At 35.1% G+C, this 20,900-nt stretch overlaps 1 protein-coding gene across 1 annotated transcript in view; it reads left to right on the forward strand.

Annotated features, from left to right (window-relative positions):
• Positions 1-20,900, forward strand: part of CNPYb (FGF signaling regulator protein canopy b) — a 49,127-nt gene that overhangs the window by 9,008 nt on the left and 19,219 nt on the right. Inside the window, exons 3-4 of the mRNA XM_081732755.1 lie at positions 2,976-3,110; positions 8,510-8,594. Coding sequence (XP_081588881.1) covers positions 2,976-3,110; positions 8,510-8,594 — 220 coding nt within the window. The remainder of the gene's footprint in view (positions 1-2,975; positions 3,111-8,509; positions 8,595-20,900) is intronic.

Here is a 20,900-nt window from a genome sequence, read left to right on the forward strand (position 1 = left end):
CAGCAATGGGAGCCTATATGGTTCTCTTGTTAAAATATTCTTTGTAGTATGCTATCAAAAGCTTGTTTATATATCTCAAATGATCACTCGTTGATCTGAATCACTGTATCATTCATATATATATAATTTAATGTTGTGATGCTTTTAAGCTTTTGAAAGGCTGCAACTATATTCGTTTTCACAGGATGTTTTCACACATTTAACTACTTGCGCAACACGATATCGTAAAGCACAATAGATTTACCCGGAGTTGTTGCAAGAGCTCCCTCGTGGCTATATGGTTAGCGTACGTGTCTTCAGCACGTTAGACCCGCGTTCGGTTTCCGGTGAGAATTCCTGTGGTTCGGATTCTACGTTAAGCTGTAGATTCACGTCTCGTATAGCCTTGCTGCTGAAAGGGACGCTAAACTCAAATATCATACTATAGAAAATGTACGATGATACAATTGAATCAACAGTGTGTTACTTGACAATGACGGAATTACTTTAAGACATTGTTTTAGTATATAATTCTATACACATTAATTTTAATTATGTAGTGTTTACAAACTACTAGCAGGTAATCAACACTGAAAGTATTTACTAACTGATTGCACTGATTATCAAAATTTATTAAGCTTTTGAAAAACAAAATTTTGTCACACATATTAAAAAAAAAAGCTGGTTTTATTATTATTATTAAGTGAATAACAGTTTGTGGATTTATTAGAAAGAAACACAGTTTTTTGTTAAAAGGATTGAATTCCATTCACCGACAGCTAAAAGTTACTAAAGATCAAAGAAACCAGCAGTTTCGTTAATTTATAGATATACAGAAAAAAATAAATGGTAAATTTTACATATGTGTTTGTAGGGGAAAAAAATCTCAGTACAATCATACTCATTGAGTAGGATAGAACATGAGTGTAAAGATCTTCAAGAGGGTCATTAAGATTTGGAAATAAATGTGATCAAGAACAGAAAATTGAGTTTCTACTCAAAATTGACTTTAAACTAGAGGACTCCAAGAAGAAAACATTGCGTTGGGTTACTGTGGTATGACATTAATAACAGTCTACATAAAAGATACGGAAAACATGACGATGAAACTAGGGGTCTGCACGGGCCGGAATTTTTTGTCCGGGCCCTGCCCGACCCATGAGTTTATAATATGAGGCCCGACCCGAATCCGAAACATGTTTTAGCATTTAGGCTCGAGCTCACGTGATAATCAAATGAGCTCGAAATAAGGGCGTATTACAGAAAATTAATAATTAACGGAACGGAAAATTGTATTTTTATTTACAACAATTAGAGGTTTAAATTTTCAATTATGCTTTAAAAGTTCTTCAGAAAGAATGGTCCAATAAATATCGTTGTATAGTATATGTACAAAGTTAGGCCCGAGAAATATGGATGTATATTTAAAAATGTATGACCCGAGTCCGGCCCGCAGGCTAAGTCGTGTTTAAGCCCGCAGGCACGGCCCGAGCCCGTGCAGAGCTCTAGATGAAACACCTCTAGTTCTTCCAAGCAGGGAGAAATTACCGAACCGATTCGTTTTGAACTAGTCCTGGGCTTGAAACTGTGGAGGACAACCTATAATTGTGGATAAATCCAATTGTTTCTTACCCGTGGTTCACAATACCGAGAATTTGCGCGTGCAACATAATACGACTACGGAACACCTCCAATCATACAAAGGAAAAAGTATATTACATGCACAACAAAGATTTATTAGCAATCCCAGTTAAAGAAAATAAAAACATGACACACAGAAATTTCCATAAAAGTATAGATTACCAACATCAAAATAATAATAATAATAATAATAATAATAATAATAATAATAATAATAATAATAATAATAATAATAATAATAATAATAATAACATTTAACAACTTTGTATGAAATCTCCTTTTTATCTTGATTCACTTATAAAATTTCACACTTTTCCACACTATTCTTCAAGGTAAAAGGTGTGTGGGGGGGAGGGGGGTGAAGCAAAGCAACTCCTAAGGGATTATTTCCGGACGAAGATTCTCTTGTAGATAAGAACTCTCCCACAATTCATAATATTTCTTGAGATGCTATTTACTTCCGAATTCACAGTTGAAAGCTATTCTCAACTATACTACAATCCAATCTGATAATGAGGTTACTGACGCACACTTAACAATGTTCTTCAGAAGAGAACCAGTCGAAGTTGTTTATTTGAGGTATATAAGTACACTAAAAGCCAAGAGAGTGGTTTCTCAAGGTGACTGATGCTTTGTTCTTCCAACCGGGAAGGTCCCGAAAGGGTTGACAATATTTTATTTAAATACTCAAGGTAAGCAAATGCAATTGCGTGTATAGAGCATATGTAATCCGTTCTCTAAGTAAAATATTAAGTCCCAGCTAAAGTGATTTTCTTATGGGACGACCGCTGATTATGGTTTCTTAAGCGTATTAAAACACTGCTAACTCACGATAAAGTGTAAAAAAAAAAAGCAAAAAAAAAAAAAAAAAAAAAAAGCACAGTAACTTTTACAACTGTTTCTCAATGGTGAACACAATTCTACAAAACTGTTTCTACATTATATATGTTGTTACAAAAGAAGTTCTAGTGCAAAATGTTTTCAATACTAGATCGTTCAAAAAAAAAAAGTTGATGCAAAAATGATTTACATTAACAAAAGTTTAAACTTCATCATTTTTAAACTAGGCACAAGCACAAAATGAAATTTTGAGAACTGAAAAGAAGTTTCATATGTGTTTCTCAGAGCTATTAAGGAAGGTAACAGTTTGCTGCAGTTAAAGTGTATTTGAACGCAGTAAGGTTTTTTTTTTTTTTCTTTCTTTTTAAATGAAATTAATTTACATTAAATTGAACTGATTTATCAGTCCAGTCTGTTAAGAAGGGAATAACTTCCTAAGGGACGCTATTTTTCAAAATGATAGAACAAGAATAATAACAGTTTTTCACTTTACTTTTTTCTTTCTTTCTTTTCAGTGAGCTTCGATTAGTGGAATCCCTAGATGGACTATGTGATAGAATTCTAGAATATAATATCCATAAAGAAAGAAAAGATAGTACTAGGTTTGCTAAAGGAATGAGTCAAACTTTTCAGACACTTCACGGTTTAGTGTAAGTATCAATTATAACTTTGTGCGTGTTAAGAAAACAGTATGAAACAGTACGAAAATGTAGGAAAAGTAGCCTAAATGTAATAATTATACTTGTCTTTTATCCAGGGAAATATTTCAAAAACTGAAATGCTCAAAGGTTTTCTCATAAGAGCAACTAGACTTGGGGAAATATAAGATACTGCGATGATTGAATTAAATTCTGTGAGTGCTTACTGGTCAGTGAAACTCATCGTTGTTCGTGTTTTATGTTATAATTTCGTGTGTCCTTCCTATTTTGGACAATTAGTAATGTGAGTGCTTTCTAGATATTGATTATTCTCTGTTTTCTTGTAAAGAAGTTGTAATTTCTGTGTGCATTTAATTTTGAATATTAAGTATGTAAGTTCTTGGAGTTAGTCTTTCACCATACGTCGTGACTGACGATGGGAACGGAACAGTTCTTGAAATGTTTCACTGGATAAACATATTGGGCATAATAAGGTTAGATTTATTATGTTACTAATAATGTGCCAGACATTCTTCTTATTAGTATAAAAGTCTTGTTCCTCAGACATTTGTTGCCCATAATGAAAAAGAAATTGGCTCTAAAGTTCCATAAGGAGGTAAGTAATTCAGTCTATTTCTGCTTATTTGGTGTTGCAAATACTAATCCATAGCTGTGGTAGCTAACATGTTTCTGCTACTAATAAAACAACAAATGGTATGGGTTTTTTATGCTAGTATAGTTGTGCATTGTTCGAGGATCGATCAGTTTTAATTCAGCGTCTTGCTGGGGAAATATAATGAAACTAAGGCTTAATGTACCAAATTCATTAAGAATACAGCTATATACAGCTGACAGCTATCTTTATCCAAGTTTGCTCAAATTTTTATGAACAAATTCTTTCAGTCTCAAACGATATTTCTGTGCTATATTTCGGTTATGAATTATATTGTCAACGTACAATTCTAGGCAGTCTAAACTTGTTGGATGCCGACATATCACAGTTTTTCTGAAGACTCTCTCGTTTGCTCTCACATAATGAAAATCACTTTAGTATACCTATATATATATATATATATATAAAAAGTTCTTACCTATATGTGGTGCATCAAGGAAGATAAAAGTTCTGTCTATAGTTTTCCAATTCTTCACAAGAGTAAAGAAGTGATACTGTCTACTAAATTTCAACCCCGGGTGCTAAAGACTTTACCGGACACAAGAAGGAGAAAGAAAGAAGGGAAAAATAAATTAAGAAGCTGCGAAATATAGGAGTAGAAAAATAATAGCTCTTGATCATCATATAAGTAACAAGGTTCACTCTTTATATAAATTAGTGTCTTAATATGCGTGCATTGATGTATTACATACTTACGTATTTGTACTAATTTATTCGTATTTTAACATTTTATTAATATTTTCTCTTAACTTTCCTGTCACTATGTAATTTTTGACTTTTCCGTAGATATCTGCTTTTGACCGTATTCCCTTTTTCCTGAAATTCTCCAACAGAGACATGTTCACTCGCTTTTCCCATGTAAAATTCATCATGATTGACCAGTAATGCTCGATCAAACGTTGTGTACATTGGTTTGGTGTTTTATGTTTTTCTCTATGCTCTAACGATGAAGTTTTGTGGATGTAAGCCTCATTCCTTTTATTCATGGCTTGAGTTGGCAGTGTGTAGCCCTACATTTCTGTAGACTTGGACGTTTGTGGTGAATAATTCAGAAATCCTAAAAGATCAGGAAATTCGATCTGGTTATGTCAGCGGCAACGCAGTGACATGCATAACTTATTTTCTTTATTTTTAAAAGCAATCCGTCAAATTATTTCATTACAATTTTTTCATTCAAACTAGAAGTAGAAATACTCAGTCCTGTTGACATTATTTCTCCGAGTATGAATTTGACTGTTCTTGTAGCCATCATCAGACTCGAAGGGTAACAACTAATAAAAGTGTAAGGGTGTTTGTTTAAGTGTAAAAAGTTTATCGAATAAAAGTATTTTGCAAATATTTCAGTGAAACCGCATTATCATGAGGACTCTCTATCATTATCAAGTAAGTCGGTTGAAAAGGAGTTTTATTAATAAAGACAAAAGGTACTCACATTGCTGTTCTGTACGTTGAACTTTCATTGACAGTTCTCAGCGTTGTCAAGATGTAGTCAAGAAAAGATGTTAATAGAGATATGAGTATACGTTTTAAATATAGGCTATATGTAATAAATAAATAATAATAATATTTACAATAGTTAACTGAAACTTCTTTCTGTTACACAGCCTACACTAGTGTAAATATTATTATTATTATTTATTTATTTTATTTATTACACACACACACACACACACATATATATATATATATATATATATATATATATATATATATATATATATATATAATATGGAGGATTTCGTAAAACATTCTTTCAGTTTTTGGGAGGTTGAGACTTGAAGTTAACGTCCCTTTTTTCAGTATCAGGGCTATTCGAGATATGGACGTACAGTTTAATCGGTTAATAATTAACACACCTATCAAGATTTTAACGGATCGGAGCTGAACGATAATCTATAGCACAAAATAGAATATTTATCTTCATCAGAATCTAAGGGGTGTACCTGATAAATCTGTGCTAGACATAGTTTAGTTCATTAAACTCTATTAAAACTCTTCTAAGTTTCATTTATGAGATTTTATTGTTGTCCTTGCTAAACAACACCAAATTAGAACGTAGGACTAGAGCAAATCTCATATGACAACAATACACACGTACACCTCAAAACCCATGTACGTCGTTGTCCATCTGATAACTCGGTAGGACAGGAAATAGTCGGGGAAAAATCTTTCCAGATTTGGGGGATGGGGGGAACGTAAGTAAGTGTGATTGTGTTGGTATTAAGTGTCTGCATTTGGTGGATGGGGGGAACGTAAGTAAGTGTGATTGTGTTGGTATCAAGTGTGTGCATTTGGTGGATTCGCAGTTACATTGTTAATAATTCAACCATAATCAAGCAATTTTCTTATCGTGAGGCGCTTATTCCGTCAACACGACTCCAGTTTCTGACACTTATTTTTCATTTTCTATATGCGTCACCCCCCTACTGCGTAGATACGTATAGACATATACAGGGTGGACATTATCTTGATACGCCCTTGTGACTTTTAAACTAACTGAGAAAACACGTCGAAATTTTGTACCATCCAAATATCGGCAGGGGGACATTGTTCGGCATACTCGGTGATGTTAGAAAGTTAACAGTGTTGCCAAATCAACATAAAGTTATGTTTTTTCAAATGGCAGTAGGTCAAGTGATCACATATTTCAAATCTACATGTAATGCAAACTAAGAGTGCTGCAGTATAACAGACATCCAAATTTTGGTGAACTCTACAGCAGTAATAACGCAAATGAGACAGACGAAGCAATACATGTACGAAGTACTTTAGTGTCTAATACTATGGTTATGATATGACGTATTTTGAGTGAATACAAGGAAAGTTACAAGGGATTGAAAATATGACTTTTTTCAAAACCCCTTACTTTGAAAAACTGCTTAGATAAGTATCTTATCCAGTCGCATAGATGATTTTCTATAGATATGAATATCACAATGCCGTTTACAATAATTTGATATTTCAGACCGTTCTGGAGATATGGTAATAACTGAAAAAGTTTGCAGCATTGCTTAAAATTGTGTAATTCGGAGAACTTAATGTAATTACACGTACTAAAAAGTATTGTTGTATTGCTATAGAAGCTAAGTAAATTAAAAATCGTTTTAAAAAGTTCCCACAAACACGCCATTTTAAGCAATATATCGAATTTTACCATTTTTCATATTCCCCGAATGGTTTGAGATACCAAATTGCTGTAAACGGCATAATGATCTTCATGTTTATTGACAATCACGTACATAATTAGATGTTGTACTTATCTAAACACCTTTTCGAAATGAAGTCCTTTAAATTATGGTCAAATTTTCAATTCCTTGTAACTTTGTTTTTACTTGTTCGAATGTTCGTCATATGATTACCGTAGTATTCAACATTCAGGTACTTTCGATGTGCATTACCCTATCCGTCTCGCTTACGTTATTACTGTTGTAGAACTCCCCGCAATGTAGTTATTTTTCGATATTTGTGATACTGTAGCGAACTTAGTTTGCAACACTGTATGACAAGTATGATATTGTATGTTTTCATTTTACATGTACACTCATGTCCAAAATTATTGTCGCATATCTATAATTGTCTTTTTGTACGAATATAATTTGATAATGATTTTGCAGGGTACTTTTAATACTAATACTATGTGTATAATCGGAAAATGTATATTTGTGGTAAATTTCATAGGAAAAGAGTTATAAATACAAAAATTATAATGAGTAAAATAAAATGTTGCTAAATGGACAAGAAAATTTTATTTTCGTTTTATTGTTATTATTTACTGCTCTTTTGACATGAAATTTGCCACATATATGTCTTTACCGATTATGCACATACTAACATTATAAGAAATACCGGGCGAATTCGTTATCAAATTATATACCTAGAACAACATATTTATAAACATGCGACAATAATTTTGGACATGAGTGTACCTAGTTCTGCTATAAATTCCGTCACAAAAAGATGTTCCCGCAACCGCTACACAGGAAAGTACAGATGGCATGATAATTGTGTTCATGACGCAAGAAAACCCTCTGACAGTGAACATGGGCCAGTTGAAGAAGAAACCTTAATGTGTAAAGATGGAATGGGGCGATAGGTAAAATAGGGTTGCTGTAATTACCGTGCACAATCGTGGTTAAATAATAATAATAATAATAGAGGGATATATTTAACCTCCTGATTTATTTCCACAGTTCACTTTTGTATCGATCCGTATTCCGAACATTTTTCTCTATATGTATGTGTTTGTACTTTTCTCACCTTTTTTCGACATATATGTTTTGGCTTTAATTAAGTATCCCAATATTTTTTGTATGGGGAACCCTGAAATTACATACTGCCATTTTTTGTTTAGCGTTTTCACATTAATTTCATCAGTATTATTATAGTTATTTATATTTGAATCAGTGATTTCGAAAAGGTCATATATCCACCAAAGTAAATTGTAGAGGAGAAAGAAAACAATTTGGATTTCAAACTCGACGTGTACAATGGCATCGATGATATTGAGGCAATAGTGTAGGATATAAAACATAATATGACCATACAATTGGGCTTTTCACAGAGAATGTGCGTTTCTTCTTGTACGACTCGAATTTGCACTAAAATGAAAATATGGTAGGGATGGACATATAGCCTTTTCTCAATGACTGATTCATTTAGAATTGTACATTCATTTCTGCTGTTGTGTACTAGCTTTTTACCATACTGTTAATATTGATTCTGTGAAATGCTATTTCAGTAACAAGGGTGTGAAAGTGGAATTGGGTATACCATATGAACTATGGGACAAACCATCGGTGGAAATCACAAACATGAAAACTCAGGTAAGTGTCAGAAAATAAATTCTCATTGGTCAATACTAACGATGGTAGTGTTGAAAAGGTTGCTTATTAAAGTGGGTGATGCTTAAAGGACAGAGGTATCAACCGAATCAATGACCCAAGTTTGTAACTCATGTGAAACATTTATATACCTTAGTAATAAGTGATTTGTGCGAAAATTTACTCGCAAAATACGAAGAAAAACATTATTGTTAGTACCTTTGTTGATGCCCCATCGAATAGGAAGGGAATGAAGCAAAAGCAAATATTTTAAAACAAAGGAGAGTTATTTGAAGTTTACTTGTTCTCGTGTAGTATCAAACAAGTATATATTTATTCTGTTTACTTCGGTTAGTCTTGCACTTCGTCCTCAGACGATAACTTGCTCTATTTACGCACTCCTTTATCTTACAATTCTCTTGTAAACTTGCAAAACTGAGTAGGTTTGAGGATTTACTATTAATGTACTGTCAGAAACAATATTAAGTATAGGTTCGAGCTATCATTTCTTATACCTCCAACCTATACTTAATATTGTTTCTGACTGTACAAGAGGGAAATTGAATCCTAAACCAGTCTACGATAACCTTCAGCCTAGCTTATATGAGATATTAGTTTACAATAGAACGGTACACTTCACTTTTTTTTTTTTTTTAATTACTATTATGAGTAAAATTTCGGTAAGTCAAGTGCAAAGAAATAACATAAATTGAGAATGAGATCTAGCATCATAATCATATTCAGTGCCATAAAATACAGGGTGTATCAAAAAGATTCATCCACTTTAGAAAGTCTGTATTTCTGAAACTAATAAACATATACAAACAGTTTTTGTTTTGCATGACAGTGAAACTCAAAAAGTTTTTATTGCACCTGTTCATAGATGTTCAGTGTGCCCCCCGTGAGATGCACGGCATATGTCCATGCGGTATTCAAATTCGTCCCAAACTGCAGCTAGCATGTCTTCAGTTACAGCTTCCACAGCTGCGTTATGCGATGTCGCAGTTCATTCAATGTGCTTGGTAACGGAGACACATAAACGGAATCTTTTATAAACCCCCACAAGAAATAATTATATACAGTAAAGTCAGGTGACCTTGGAGGCCAGTAATGTAACGCTGCATCATTTGGTCTAGTGCGACCGATCCATCGTTGTGGAATCGTTCGATTTAAAAATCCCCGCACTTTCCCATGCCAGTGTGGCGGTGCCCCATCCTGTTGGTAGATGAAATCATTCGAATCAGTCTCCAACTGTGGGAAAAGATAGTACTCAAGTATATTAAGGTAGGTTATCCCCGGCACAGTGTTCTCGGCAAAGAAAAATGGACCGTACACTTTTTTTCGGGAAACTGCACAAAACACATTAACTTTAGGCGAGTCCCTCTCATGTTGTACAACTTCATGTGGGTGTTCCGTTTCCCATATTCGCACATTATAGCGGTTCACATTTCCATTCAAATGGCATGTTGCCTCGTCACTAAACACTAAGCGTTGAACAAAACTGTCGTCCTCTGCAATCTTGCCAAGAATGAAATTACAAAACTCCATACGGTGCCTTCCATTTCAACTCAGGCAAAAAAATATAAAATTGTACCATCACCATCTCAGATATTGTTGAAACTTTTTTTTATAGCAACTAGACGTGTTTTTAAGAGACCCATATTTTTTTTTTTTTTTTTTTTTTTTGTTTTGTCGAAAAAAATTTTCCCGCCAAGTAATAATGGGCCATCAAAGACGGGGAGTACAATTTATGAATTGTAGAAGACATGGAAAATGGTCAACTTCGGAGCCTCACCATTCGGCTATGGAGACAGGTAGAGTTATAATTCTTGTTGTGGTATGTACATAGGGATATAAATAAACTATATTTTATTATAGTTTGGTTTGCGCATGCGTATCTTTTTGTACATAAATTAACAAATGAACGTCAATTTATCTAAAAAGTCGAAGTTTGCGAATTTTTTTCGAGCACTTTCGGTTCGAATTTTAAAATTCTGTTTTCGCGGTAGGTAAGACCTAGCTACCCACTTTCCGAAAAAAAAATTGTATCGCTTCTGTGTTCAACCGTTTTGTCGCAAAAAATTCGAGAAATTGTAAAATTTTCAAAAATCGTTATTTTTGGACGCCATTTTCTCGAAAACACCATCTTTTAAAATTCTGAAATTTTGTCAGATGGTTCAACTTTACATGAATAATAAACACACCAAATACCATTCTCGACCAATGCCTCATGAATTAACTGCAGCCTTTTAAAGTTAGCGAAGTTTCGTTAACTTTGATGTCACAGTTAGCAACACTGGGAACAATAAAAGTGCAATGATTTGATGCTGTTTGTGGTTCACATTCATTAAATGAAGAATGAAAGGTTTTCTTGACTGTTTTTTTTTTTTTTTTTTTTTTTTTCATTATTTTGATCAAGAAGTCTCTCTGAAATAGTAAAATGAGCCTCCCCCTACTCCTTCGTTTTCTTAAACCGAAATAATCTGAGGTGGAAATTACGATTACGAAACGCACAAATTTCAAGTTCACTTACTTAAAATGGTCTTCGGAAACAAAAATTTCACTGATTTTTATTATTATTATTTACATGGACCAACCATTTGCTTGCATGGTGTCTTCGCTAATAGCATGTAACCGTGCAGGTGCTCCAATAGGTATTGGCTCACTCACAACTCGTCCAGGAGTGGATCTAGGGGGAAGAAACTTTTTTATTTTATATATAAATAAAACCGATCTCAGAGTTTGGATCTCTTAAAAGTACCTCTAAGTAGCAGTATTACCCCCCCCCCTCCCTTCCAGAAGTCCGTTCTGGATCCGCCCCTGCGTAGCACATTGTCGATAGTCAGAAATGCTGAAGGTCCATGTAGAATCATAAACAGCACTTCAACTTCACGCAATTCATAATTTATTCATAATATTTCTGCTACGCACCACTGGTTATCATACATATACAGTATGTATGTAACGAAAGTTCCTTTTTGCAGATTTCTTAAATCTACACTTTGAATTGCAGAAGTTCGATTTTGCGGGAAGCATGAAGTTAGTTCATGGTGACCCGTTACTGCCATAAAAACTTCGCCATTTTCCGAAAGCCAAAGATGACTTCGTTAAATACCAGTTACCGGTCGCATACTTTCCCTTTTTTTCTTCCGGAAGTCGTCGAATTCAGTTCCAGGCAACAAAACGAGAGTAATACCCGGAGTTTGTACTTGCACTATAGTCACGAATTCTTCTGCAGTTTTAGTGAGGGCGCGGTGGCTCAGTGGTAGATCGTTCACCTCCGGTGCTTGGGGTCCCTGGTTCGATCCCAGCTCGCGCCGTGTGGGCTTTGTGGTGGACGAACACCGTGCTCGTGGGTTTTCTCGGGGTTATCATGTTTCCTCCCACTTTCTGCATTCCACCATTTCATTCATTTCTCATAATCACCGTCTTCTTTAGCGTAACCGCCATATGCGTGGGACGTAAAACTTAGATTTCATTTCATTTCTTTTCTTCTGCGGTTTTAATACTGTGTATCTGTTTTTGCTTGAGGTTATGCCGTGTTGCCACATTCTTTACACCTCCCCCTCAATACCGTCGCAGAAACCCTTGCATGGCCGGTTTCACTGCAAATCCACTGCTTTATCGGACCTGTCTGCATCTCGAACATCTGAAAGCGATTTTTAAAGTGGGATGCAGCACCATCAGAAATCACTGACACGGTTTGGGAAATTGTACTTATTTTCACGTATTCAAACCTTTTTCTATAAAATATATTTTCGCTTTTCTTCGAGTATTTTTAGTATCTTGTCTATGGCTATGAGTACATGAGCCGAATCGTGTGTTTTTTCGTCGTTTATTACAACAAAACTGTCAGTTGTTTCATATTCCGGTGATAACTCTGAATTTCACTTTGCAGAATAAGAGTACAGTTTTAAGCGAAGTCCACATGAAGTAAAATAGAATTTGTATCTTGAAATTTTATACGGTGCTTTTCGGTAGCAATTAATTCTCTTTGGATTTTCTTGATGTAGTCATGAATTACAATTCTTACAGTTAAACCAACAATGTACGATACGAAAACAGAAAGTGGCATAGTTTTTAAACGAGATTATTGTTTTCCCATATGGCATACGTAACACTTTCATTTTCATCAGGATCAATAATTAAAGACTCCACACTTATTCCTTCCATTCCAGGGCATTCACCACATTCTTGAAGAAGACAGTTGTCATTTTCTACGGATCATACTACTAAAGGAAATAGGTCACTCATGACAGCTTCAATACAGGCTGCACCTTTGATTTGTAGCAACGCAGTAGCAGCTAACTTAAAATTTGCACAATACACACACACACATACACACTTCCCTCTCAGGTTGCGGACTGACCCACTTTAGTCGAATACTGTAAAATTCCGAGTGACCCATTCTTATGTTGGGATTGTTCTGTTGAAAAAGTCAGTAAATTTCTTTGCAACTCGTAAGAAAACGTTTCGATTTTTTAAACTTTTTGTCCTTTTCCGATCACTGTAATGACATCGCACTTAATTGAGACTTTGTCTGGAGCATTCCAAATCATCACTGAGGTAATAGTTCAGGCTTTTTGTAGATCATCAGAATTTATTGGGTGGCCATTTCAAGTAAATTTAAAATTTGTGTATTTCGTAATCGTAATTTCCATCTCAGATTATTTCGGTTTAAGAAAACGGAGGAGTAGGGGGAGGCTCATTTTACTATTTCAGAGAGCCTTCTTGATCAAAATAATGAAAAAAACAGTCAAGAAAACCTTTTATTCTTCATTTAATGAATGTGAACCACAAACATCATCAAATCATTGCACTTTTATTGTTCCCAGTGTTGCTAACTGTGACATCAAAGTTAACGAAACTTCGCTAACTTTAAAAGGCTGCAGTTAATTCATGAGGCATTGGTCGAGAATGGTATTTGGTGTGTTTATTATTCATGTAAAGTTGAACCATCTGACAAAATTTCAGAATTTTAAAAGATGGTGTTTTCGAGAAAATGGCGCCCAAAAATGGCAATTTTTGAAAATTTTACAATTTCTCGAATTTTTTGCGACAAAACGGTTGAACACAGAAGCGATACAAAAATTTTCTCGGAAAACGGGTAACCAGGTCTTACCTACCGCGAAAACAGAATTTTAAAATTCGAACCGGAAGTGCTCGAAAAAAATTCGCAAACTTCGACTTTTTAGATAAATTGACGTTCATTTGTTAATTTATGTACAAAAAGATACGCATGCGCAAACCAAACTATAATAAAATATAGTTTATTTATATCCCTATGTACATACCACAACAAGAATTATAACTCTACCTGTCTCCATAGCCGAATGGTGAGGCTCCGAAGTTGATTCATAAATTGTACTCCCCGTCTTTGATGGCCCATTACTTGGCGGGAAAATTTTTTTCGACAAAACAAAAAAATATGGGTCTCTTAAAAACATGTCTAGTTGCTATAAAAAAAGTTTCAACAATATCTGAGATGGTGATGGTACATGCTCTGCCTGAAATGAAATGGAAGGCACCATACGTCGTTCTTTGTCACCTTCACAAAGAGCTTGCAGTAGCTGAATTCTGTATGGTTTCATGTGTAAACGACGACGCAACACACGCCAGACGGACATCGAGGGCATGTTGAGCTGTCGAGCTGCACGACGAACGGATTTCTGCGGACTGCGTGCAAAACATTAACGAACGCGCTCCACGTCTGCGACGGGCCCCGGTGATTTTCCCTTACACAAACAACCTGTTGTTCGGAATTGTTCATGCCATCGTCTAATGCTCTGTAAAGTAGGAGGATCCACACCATACTTAGTACGAAAGTCACGCTGAACAGTTATCACTGACTTGCACTCCGCAAAACGTAGTACACAAAACGCTTTCTGTTGTCCAGATGCCATTTTAACCAGAACCGTAGTGGGCGTTCACTCAAGCACACTGCTGCTACCTAGCGGAAACCATGTACAACTAGAGATGTTCCTCTTTCCAACAGTACGTTGTTCACTTACATTTCTGAAAAGACAGAATAGATATTATTGTGTAAAACCGGATGATTCTTTTTGATACACGCTGTATATTTATTCCGCAGATGCAATTTCTTCACTCTTATCTGACTCCTAAAATATACTTACCTGCATTGGAGAAATCTAAATCATTTTGTGTCTATACAAATCAACAATTACCGTTATCATTGCGATGCCTTATTTACCCTATCAGAATCCTTATTTACCCTACTTGAAAATAGACCATCACTACTTCATTTTTACTGAACTTGTCAGTATCTTAAAACCTTGTCGTCCTCAGAAAGATATGCAAATGTCCCATATATTTTCGTTATGTGTGCGAAACATGAGGTTCAAATTTAACTGCCTATAACCTTTTTCTCTCATTGTGTCCTGTTCGTATTCCTCAATATTTCACATGGTAACTCTTCCAATATAATATTATTTCTAGAACTTTGTATGCAACGGTTTTTGCTGTTGAATCATCATCGTGAGGCAATTGGTAAACTATTGGAATTAAGAGAGAACAAACTCCGGTTTAAAAAACCTAAAATGAGGATGGAAGCCGATGTGTTGACCACACGTCAATAAACTGTAAACTCTGTCTGTTCAATCGTTTAATTTTCGTGTACTGTAAAGCTAGAAAAATACGTTATTCATTCTAGAATATATTGAAATTTATTTTTGGCTAGTTTGTAAATAAATAAAATATCAACTTATCGCGTCCAAATGCACTTTAATTTCACTAAACGTTTCAGCAAGCTCTTTTTCCTTCATCAGTAGTTCTAGGAAACTTATGACATGTTTTTCACTTCTCAGAAATTTTGTGTTTATATATATATAGATATAGATATACAAGGTGTTTCAAAACAACACGGAGAACGTTTGGGAAGTGATTCCAGACACCAAGATAAGACGAAAAGTATAGACCAACCTGGGTGCACAAATGCTTCCTTTCGGTGTTATAGGCTGCCGAAAACATGAAAAAATGAACTTTAAAGGCCTATAGCTACAAAACTATAGGACCTACCGTAGTCGGGTTAAGACTTCACTTAGGAACTAGTATGTGCTCTATCCAAATATACATGTTTCAGAATCCTAAGGTACTTCCGCAACAATTTTTATAGAGGTAGTTTATGAGTACTTCAACTTGCCCGTAGCCAAACTCCCTCTAGAAAAAATTGTAATGTTATTTACTTCTGTTAGGTTACATTCCCTGATTCGAAATGTATATTTATACAGTTCACGAGATTATCATGAATCAAACAACACAGTTATGCACTTTTGAATATATATATATATATTCACTTTCAAAATATATCTTGTTTGTCACATTAAAATATTATACATTCAGTCTTTTTGAAGATGGCACTTCGTTTCTTCTTTCTTTCTACATTACCATAACAACGACATCAAACAGATAAACAAATTGTCGTAGCAACGAAATTAATAAAATATTTCAATATGATACAAACATTTAAATTGTTTTTTTTTTATATATATATTTTTCTTCTTCTTAAGTGCATGTGCTTTTAAAATAGCACTTTTGCCCGTAAATATTAACAATACTTAAAAAGTACATATAAAAATATACATTATCGCTGTAAATTGTTGCGTGAGTACCTTAAGATTTTGAAATATGTATTTTTGGATGGAGCACATATTAGTTCCTAAGTCAAGTCTTGATCCGACTACGGTATGTCCCATAGTTTCGGAGCTATGGACCTTTATTTTTTTTATTTTATTTATTTATTTATTTTTTATTTTTATTTATTTATTTATTTTTATTTATTTATTTATTTATTTTTTCATGTCTTTGGCAGCTTATAAGTCCGAAAGGAAGCATTTGTGCACCCAGGTTGGTCTATACTTTTTGTCTTATCCTGGTGTCAGGAATAACCTCCCAAACATTGTCGGTGTTGTTAATTCACGTTTTAAGGGAGGCAATGTAGCATCAAACAATATATACAAAAAGTTATGTATGTATGTTCCAGCCTAACTCTGGAACGCCTGGATCAATTTCAGCCAAACTAAGTTCACCTATAACTTATAATCTGAAAATAATAATAATAATAATAATAATAATAATAATAATAATAATAATAATAATAGTAATAGTAATAATATGAATTACCACCTCTAGTACCCCTAGGGGATGGGAAAGGCGATATGTGAAAACAATCGAAAACAACCTACATTAGTGTCGAATCCATAGTTTTTGAGATCCTTGAGATGAATACTTACACTCTAGTACCATTTAGGTCCAAGTTCCGATTCCATTAGCTTCTATAGGGAATGGGAATGGGGTGGCATGAAAAAATAATCGAAAACACACAATCGATCTTAGTGTGGAATCAATATTTTTCGGGGTCGCTGAGCTGGTTGGTGAGACTCCTAATGACATTTAAGCCCAAGTCTAAGCAGAAGGACATATCAGCTAGCCTGGGAATTGTCGTTATTTATCTGTTTTTATTTACCAGCTGAAGTGCCCCATCTCTGCAGGAGGAGAATAAGTTCATAGAAAGTATGTGAGCCCCTTACCTTGTAGGATACCCATTTCAGTGAAAGTGTAATGATAAAAATCTGTAATGTAATCGCACACCTTATGCCATCGGCGTTGCCGTCCTCACGTCTTCGTCGAAAATAAAGGAATAAGTCAAATAGATAACGAGGAGCAACGCCTATGGCATTGCCGTCTCCGTCGATCCTAGGCCAGCTTACATGCACGGAAAGAATATGGGTAAGAGCAACGCCTAAACTTGCCTAAACTTGGACTTAAAAATGTCATAAGGAGTATCGCCAATCATCTCAGCGACCCTGAAATCTATGGATTCGACACCAGTATCGGTCGTTTTCGATTATTTGTAGACATGTTCCTTTTCAACCTTCTCCCCCGAGAAATGCTATATGTATCGTACCACAGTTTTTTAAGTTACATTGTACCAAGTTGGGTTAAAATTACTCCAGGTATTCCAGAGTTATGCTGAGCTCCCTCGTGGCTAAGCGGTTAGCGTACGCGCCTTCGGCGTGGGAGACCCGGGTTCGATTTCCGGCGGGAGCTCATGTGGTTCTGATTCCACGTTAATCAGTGGGTCCACGTCTCATATAGCCTCGCTGCTGAAAGGGACGCTAAACTAAAATCAACTCAACTCCAGAGTTATGCTGTAATATGCAGACATACATATATACGTTTTTATGTAGATAGATACTTCTTCATCCCCTTAAAACAGAAATTTTCAGGATACTGGGACTTGGTTCGTTTACTTTTAATTAGGAATTTATATACCAAGTTTCATCTTTCTACCGTAACGGACTCGTGAGATACTGAATAAGCCATGACCGCCTATGCTCCCCCTTTAGGATATGTATTTTAATAAATTTAATATCATATCACTCTTGGGAGGGGAGGAGAGGTTGAAAATTATGTCAAATATCGTTTCAATTGCTTCAGTAGTTATGGTACGATGCTACCAATCTCCCTTATTTCATTCATATTTATAGCAGCACAACCGAAGGCGTTGCTATTCGTTATTTACTTATTTCACACATTATTTTTAAATGTTTTGCAGAAGCCTTACTTTCCCCGTGCGAAGAACGGTCATTCCAGCTAGTGTTTTATAAACAAGAAATAAACAAATAGGGTAATCGGTTCCAGGAGAATAAAAAGTTATTGACTGCATCACATTTGCAACAAACGATATACTTTTTAATACCGTAAAAAATCGTTTTTTCTCGAAAACACACATGAGGATTTACACACACGTGTATCAGTTTGTTCAGCTCGAATGATCAATTGATTGATGTACGTCGTATTGCGGACAGTATTATAGTTAAACTGAAACCAAAACTTCGGAGCTAATCATAATCTGGACTCTTATTTGATTAGCCATAGTGTGTACTGTCATCTTACTAGTGTCACAAAGATGAAAAGTTTGATTAGTGAGTAATTTACTATCGTGGTTGTCGTACAATAGCAATATTTAGGTTTAGAAAAAAAAAATCGCTTTTCTCGAAAACTGCTCATGAGGATTTACATTCATCCGTATCACCTTGTTCGGCTCAATGATATGTTTCTATATGTCTCATCTTTGGACAATTTTTACCCCGTTAAATGCTAATCATTATGATAATCATCATAGGCATTCTGTCATTATTGGCAGGTCACTTGCCGCAGCTGAGAAACTTCTATGTTCCACGGTCTTCCGCTAACCTCTTCGTCTTCACGTATGACTTTTTGTTTTGATATCGTCCACCAATTGTAACTTCCTTCGCCTCTCTCTTTTTCGTGCCACCATACCTCTAGCACGTTCCTCACGATACAGTTCCTTCTTACCCAATGTCCCAGCTAGTTTTTCTTCCTCTTTTCAGCAATATCTTAAAATTGTTCTTTTCTTTTCTTCCTCACCATTTCTAACACCCTTTCATTCGTTTTCCTCTCGACCAAGCTAATTCTCTCCGCTCTTATCCACATCTACATTTCGAAAGCTTCCAGTCGTTTTTCGTCGTTTTTACGTGATGTCCATGTTTCTGCCCCATATAGTACAATATTTCACGCCAAGCATTTTATGAGTCTTTTTCTCAACTCTTTATTCAAAGTCCCACAAAATAGTATTTTCTTCCTTCTTTCACCATTCCTATCCTTGCTTTTATTTCACGTTCGCACTTCATATCATCACTAATAATATTACTCAGGTATCAAAAACTAGTCACCTGTTCCATTTTTCCCCCTCTCCCTTATTTATATATTTGACGCCTATTGCTTCGTTCCAATCACCATGACTTTTATCTTTCTAGCATTCATTTTCATCCTATATTTTTTACAGCACTTCCCCAAGTTTACTAACATCTTATTCATTTTCTTTTCTAATTCCGCAACAAGCGCCATATAATCTGCAAACCGTGTACACCTAATCATTCTATCTCCTACCGAAATTCCATCTTCATTAGGTACCCCAACAACAATTCCTTTTTCATGCAGTCAAAAGCTTTTTCTAGATCAATAAATGCAACATTAACCTCTTTCCCCTTTTCTTTAAACTTTCCATAGATTACCCTTAATCAAATTGCATCCCTTGTGCCCTTCTTTTCAACCCTAATCAATTTTTTCATATGTTCCTTCATGCAACATTCTGTTCAGAATTCGAAGCAAAAATTTTTCTGCGTGAGATATGAGACTAATAGTTCTACAATCTTCACATCTCTGTGGGTTCGATTTTTTAGCCGTAGGTATCATGATCGTCTTAAGGAAATCTTTTGACCTCTCTGCTGTTTCATATATTTCATTGTAAAGTTGGAACAATTCTTTCTTGCCCTTGTTTCTCATATTCTTAAGGAATTCGATTGCTATATTATCTATCCCGGTTGCCTTTCCATTCCTTATTTCGGATAAAGCTTTTCCAAACTCGTCCCGAAGAAAACTAGACCTTTTATCATCCTCGGCTACTTTATTTTCTACTTCAGCATCTAGGCTACACGTCTATCCTTACTCTCCTGTAAGTCTTCAGCATGTTATTTCCATCTTCCTAAGACTTCACTTCTCTCACTGACCATGTTCCTATTCTTATTTTCTACTGCCATCGTAATACCCCCTAGTTTCCTCCGAAGTTCCATAGATTTCATCTCCTCGTGCATTTCATTTATATTTACCAACTTTTTCTAATTCTTTTATGTCCTCGTATTTTCTTCTATAAAACTTTTTCCTTGCTCTGTCTATTTTCCTTTGTAAATCGTTGTTTAACTTCCTGGATATCTTTCTGCCCTCTTCTATATCAACGTCTTCCTTTTCCTCATTTTCTGCATCTGTTCTGTAACCCATGGTTACTTAGCCGTTTTTTGTTCGCGATAACCTACAACTTCTACAGCCTGCTTGTGCAAAGTTTAATATTCTTCCACCGGCTGTTACTACCTATATCTGTCCCTTCCTCGTTTAAGTTTTTTTCTTCGAACGTTTCAAGAAAAAGATTTTTTTCTTTACTTCCTCGTTTTTCAACTTCCCAATTTTCAACATCTCGTTGCCTACTTTTCTTTTGCCTACGTTTTTCAGTTGAATATCCACTTTGGCCAGCACAAGGTTACGATGAGAGAAAATATCGGCCCCGGGAAAGGTCTACGCATTCTTCAATCTATATCGATATCTGTCCTTCTACCTTTTTATTTATTTCACCTAAACTATATTTGCTACAACACTACCGTCTTGTTTTTATCCCACAACTGCATTGAAGTCTCTCATTACTATTACGCACGCAAAATATTTGTTTAAAGTTTTGTAAATATGTGTCAAATCTTATCCGTAAATAAGTTACTT

The sequence above is a fragment of the Thermobia domestica genome, chromosome 11 (assembly GCF_964235325.1).
Source record: "Thermobia domestica chromosome 11, izTheDome1.hap1.1, whole genome shotgun sequence".
In the NCBI taxonomy this organism is placed as follows: Eukaryota; Metazoa; Arthropoda; class Insecta; order Zygentoma; family Lepismatidae; genus Thermobia; species Thermobia domestica.